The sequence below is a fragment of the Carlito syrichta genome, unplaced genomic scaffold (assembly GCF_000164805.1).
Source record: "Carlito syrichta isolate Samal-C Ts95f unplaced genomic scaffold, Tarsius_syrichta-2.0.1 Scaffold108005, whole genome shotgun sequence".
In the NCBI taxonomy this organism is placed as follows: domain Eukaryota; kingdom Metazoa; phylum Chordata; class Mammalia; order Primates; family Tarsiidae; genus Carlito; species Carlito syrichta.
The window spans coordinates 52,571-57,236 of record NW_007052101.1 but is presented as its reverse complement, the minus strand read 5'-3'; the positions used below and the strand labels follow the sequence as shown (position 1 = coordinate 57,236).

The 4,666-nt window shown below is 64.0% G+C and overlaps 1 protein-coding gene across 1 annotated transcript in view; it reads left to right on the top strand.

Annotated features, from left to right (window-relative positions):
- LOC103270748 (disintegrin and metalloproteinase domain-containing protein 11-like) overlaps positions 1-2,138 on the top strand; it is a 2,829-nt gene extending 691 nt beyond the window's left edge. The window contains exons 3-8 of the mRNA XM_021717358.1: positions 36-135; positions 309-428; positions 517-685; positions 767-881; positions 956-1,046; positions 1,930-2,138. Coding sequence (XP_021573033.1) covers positions 36-135; positions 309-428; positions 517-685; positions 767-881; positions 956-1,046; positions 1,930-1,978 — 644 coding nt within the window. The 3' untranslated portion in view covers positions 1,979-2,138. The remainder of the gene's footprint in view (positions 1-35; positions 136-308; positions 429-516; positions 686-766; positions 882-955; positions 1,047-1,929) is intronic.
- The last annotated feature ends 2,528 nt before the right edge of the window (positions 2,139-4,666 follow it).

Below are 4,666 nucleotides of genomic sequence, written 5' to 3'. Positions count from 1 at the left end.
GGGTGGGCAGGTGACGCTCGGCGTCCTCTCCTCAGGGGCTGCCGACCGCTTCTGCTATGAGAAGCTGAATGTGGAGGGCACGGAGCGGGGGAACTGTGGGCGCAAGGGGCCGGGCTGGGTCCAGTGCAACAAACAGTGAGTAGCCAGAGCGCCCCGGCCTCCCTGGCTGGAGCGGGAGGAGACTCTTCGAAGATGGCGCAGAGGTTTTGCCAGGGGGTGCCTGTGGGTCCCCAGGGGAGGGCGTGTGAGAACCAGACGGCAGCTGCTGGGTCTGAGGGCGACTCGGGGCTCCTCGTCTCCACGCGCAGGGACGTGCTGTGTGGCTTCCTTCTCTGCGTTAACATCTCTGGAGCGCCTCGACTGGGAGACCTGGGGGGAGACATCAGCAGCGTCACTTTCTACCATCAGGGCAGGGAGCTGCACTGCAGGTGCTGGCTGGGACCCTGGCTGGGGAAGAGGCTGCGGCGGGATGGCGCTCGGGGATGGGGGCTGAGGCTGGCTGTGCGGCTTCCCCAGGGGAGGCCACGTGCAGCTGGCCGACGGCTCCGACCTGAGCTACGTGGAGGATGGCACGGCCTGCGGCCCCGACATGCTGTGCCTGGACCACCGCTGCCTGCCCGCCTCGGCCTTCAACTTCAGCACCTGCCCTGGCAGCGGGGAGCGCCGGATCTGCTCCCACCACGGGGTGGGCACCCAGAGCTGCGGGGGTGGGCAGGGCCTCCGACGGGGACGCCCCCTGCTCACCTGGCGGCCCTGCCACTCACAGGTCTGCAGCAACGAAGGGAAATGCATCTGCCAGCCAGACTGGACGGGCAAAGACTGCAGCATCCACAACCCGCTGCCCACACCCCCTCCCACGGGGGAGACGGAGCGATACAAGGGTGAGGATGCGAGTGGAGGAGCCAGGTTCCCCCTCATCGCGCCTGGCCCGCCAACCCAGCCCCTTCTTCCCCAGGTCCCAGCGGCACCAACATCATCATTGGCTCCATTGCCGGGGCTGTCCTGGTTGCAGCCATCGTCCTGGGTGGCACAGGCTGGGGATTTAAGTAAGAGACACCCACACCCCGTACCATCCCGGGCATCCTCAGGGGTTCAGGCACCCTCGCCTAGAGCTCACATGTCCTGGGCCCAGCCAGCCCAAGAGGTTCTTGTGTTAATGTGTAAAAACCAGAGATTTGACTCAGCATGGTGGCTCAAGCATATAATCCCAGCACTTTGGGAAGCTGAGGCAAGAGGATTACCTGATTCAAGGGGTTCGAGACCCGCCTGGGCAACTTGGCAAAACCATGTCTCTACAATAAATCAAAAAAATTAGCCAGGTGGCACACACCTGTAGTTCCAGCTATTTGGAAGCCTGAGGGGAAGGATCACCTGAGCCCAACAGGTTAAGGTTGCAGTAGCTGTGAGCGTGCTGCTGCACTCCAGCCTGGGTGACAGAGTGAGACTCCTACTCAAAAAAAAAAGAAAAAGAAATCAGATTTTCCATGAATAATCTTGATATCTGTCTTCCCTTGGAAAACGAGAAGACTGGGCCCCAGCGTGCCTATGCCTACCCCTGAGTGGCCACGAGTGACACTGCCCAGGGCTGCCAGAGGCAGGCATGTGTCCTCTGGTCCTCACCCCGCCTACGGTGCTCCATGGGCATCTAAGTTTGAGGTCCTCGGGCTGGTTTGACCCCCTCAATGTGCAAAGAGGAGCAGAGGCCCTGGGTCCCGTGGTGGGTGAGGGGCATTCAGGACTTCAACCTGGGACCTGTTTTTGGTAGGTGTCCTGGGTATTTCTCCCTGGCCCTGACGTCAGTGTCTGGCCTGGGGACTCCTGGTGGGGCGGGGGGTCCCGTGGGATCCCCAAGGCCTCTCCCTGCGCAGAGGGACAATCAGCGGCTCCTTTTCTCTCCCTCCACCCGCCCGTCCTCCTTGGTTCCTGCAGAAACATCCGCCGAGGAAGGTATGACCCGACCCAGCAGGGGGCAGTGTGATGCCGGCCACGCCATCCCTCCCGCTGTCCTTGTCTCCATCTCATCTGTCACCCGCGTTCTGTTGCGAGCAGGCTGCTTCCCCACCCCTGCTGCCAGCCTGTCCCGGCAGGGATGGGAGAGCCTCGCTCTGGAAAGACGGCCTTGGCCCCCTCGAGCCTCCCGCCTGCCCACCCGCCCGTCCACCCTCTCAGGCCGCAGTCCAGCTTCTGCCACCCTTGCTCCGGCCAGGACCCCCCGGCCAGGCAGACCCTGGAGCTGTGCACCCCGCCGTCTCCACCCCCGGGAAGGGGGCCTCCCTCTGCGTCCCATCCGTTTTGTCCTCCATGTCACCACTGTCTGACCCCTGCCAGATCCCGTCCCTGGCCAGCCTGTGAACGGGGCCCAGCACGGAGCTCCAGGGCCCAGCGGGGGACTCTCGCCTGCCTTGGCTCACCTCCTCCTTCGTGCCCCCTCTCCGTTCCAGGTCTGGAGGGGCCTAAGTGCCACCCTCTCCCTCTGATGCTGACACCCACCGTTTCGGCCCTGAACCGCGAGGCTGCCCCCGCCGGCCACAGAGGCAGGCGCCATGCGCATGGTCTTCCAGGTCCAAACCCCTCAACTCCGGCTCGTGGGGCCTGGGTGGGGGTGTGGCCCTGGGGCTCGCGCCACCTGGGGGGCCAGGCCTGGAGGGGTTTCCTCCTGGGCCCCGCCCCCTCGGCCTCGCACTCGCACACTGACTCTCCCCGTGTGAATGTAGCTGCCTTCATCACAATGGCCCCGGCTGAGGCAGGGCCAGGGAGGAGGCGCCCCAGGCGGCCACCAGCAGACCAGGCCTGGGACGGCCCCTCCGCACACCTGGCAGCTGGAGCCAGGGTCCCAGCTCTCCGGGGCTTCTGGGGAAGGGGCTGACATCTACGTTTTTAAAACTTAACTGATGAATGTAACCTTGGGGGTGCCGGGGCCAGGGCCGTTGTGGGGACGTCTGACCTTTGCAGGAGGGTCCGGGGGAGCTGCAGCGTGTCCTGCCCCAGCCCTCCCTGGCACGATCACACTGGAACCCTGCTCTGGGCACAGGCGGGGCCGGGGCCTCCCTGCTCACCCCTCACCCCCAAGCCAAAGCTGCCTGCACTGTGCCCAAGGCCCAGGTCATGGGCGCGGCGACTTCACTTAGTCCCAGACTGTCTCCGATTCCAAAACGACCACCCTGCTGTCCCCGCCAGGATGCATGTGTTGGGGGAGGGGGTTCCAGAAAATAGAGCCCCGGAAATAAACAGGGACTTTCCCCCTTTCAATAAGGGTGATTCTGGGGCAGACTCAGAGTCTGGGTTCCCCTGGTGTGGCCTGGAGGCCCCGGGCTGGCCCGTCTCTCCAGGAGGACTCTCCTAGGTAGGGAAGTCCAGGGGCGGCCAGGACCTAGGGTGTCCCAGAGGAAGCAGGGAGGGGCGGGTCTCGTGGAGGGTCCTAGGCATCTAGAAAAGTCCTTAAGGCCCTTTCAAATCCCTACTCCCATTCCAGGGCCAAGCGTTAAGTTTACAGAGGTTCCCCGCTATAGCCTCTCCTGCCCTGCTGTGGCCAAGCTCGAGAGACAGGCCGTGGGCAGCGGGCCTCAGTCCTCCCTCAGACGGTCCTGCCCGTGCCTTCCCTCGTGTCCCTTGCTTGGGATGGGGGCGCTCTGGCTCCTTGACCCCGAAAGCTGACAGGGGCAAGACAGGGCCAGCGACTTTCTGGAGGAAAGCCACAGAGGGATGGAGCCTGCACCCAGCGGGGTTCTCAACACCCAAGGCTTCTGGGGGTTCCAGTCTGTTTGCGAGGCATCAGTGAGGCCCAGAAACTTCCCCCTGATGATCCGCACCAGCCTCGGGGCGGACAGGGCCTGGGACCCACGGACACCCTTCTGGGTGACTGATGCTGGCGCTAAACTCCCGCTGGCGCTGCCTGCCCATGGGGGGCTGAGCGGGCGCCTCTGGCCAGCCTGGAGTCTCCAGCCCCGGGGCGGGGGCGGGGCCGGGTCTCGCACTCTGGCCGTGATGTGTTGCTCACGACAGCAGTGCGTCTGGGCACACGCCTTTGGACCCGCCTCGGCACGCGGGCACCCCTGCACGCAGCGGGCGTGTGGTGGGCGTGGAGGATGTGACTTCCTGTGACTGGTCCACCTTGGCTCCCAGCGGTCTGCATCCTCTGGCCCAGCCCTGCTGCATCCGGCATCCTGTACAGAAGTCATCCGGGCTGGGCGGGGAGGCTGGCCAGAAACACCAATTAAAGATCATGTCCTGGGGCTTCCACGGAGCTCGCACTGACTGGGTCTCTCCTGTGAATGGCTGTCCCGTGACGCACGTTCCCTGCCTGCCCTCTCCGGCCCTGGAGGGAACATGATGACTGGGTGGAGGCACCTGGGGCTGGCTGGGCAGCTGGGAGGAAGGGGTGCGATTTCCCATCCACAGGGTGGAGGCCGGGCCCTGCCTGCTTCAGCCAAGTGGGCAAGGTGAGCAGGAGAGCATTTACCCAGAGGCGGGAGACCCAGTTTCCCTTTATTATTTGAGTCGGGATCTCACTCCATCACCCAGGCTGGAGTGTGGTGGTACGCTCACAGACACTGCGGTCTCCACCTCCAGGGCTCAAGTGTTCCGCGTTCCTGCTTCAGCCTCCCAAAGTTCCTGGGACTACACAAGTGCACACCACCAAGCCTGGTTACTTTTTTTTTTTTTTTTT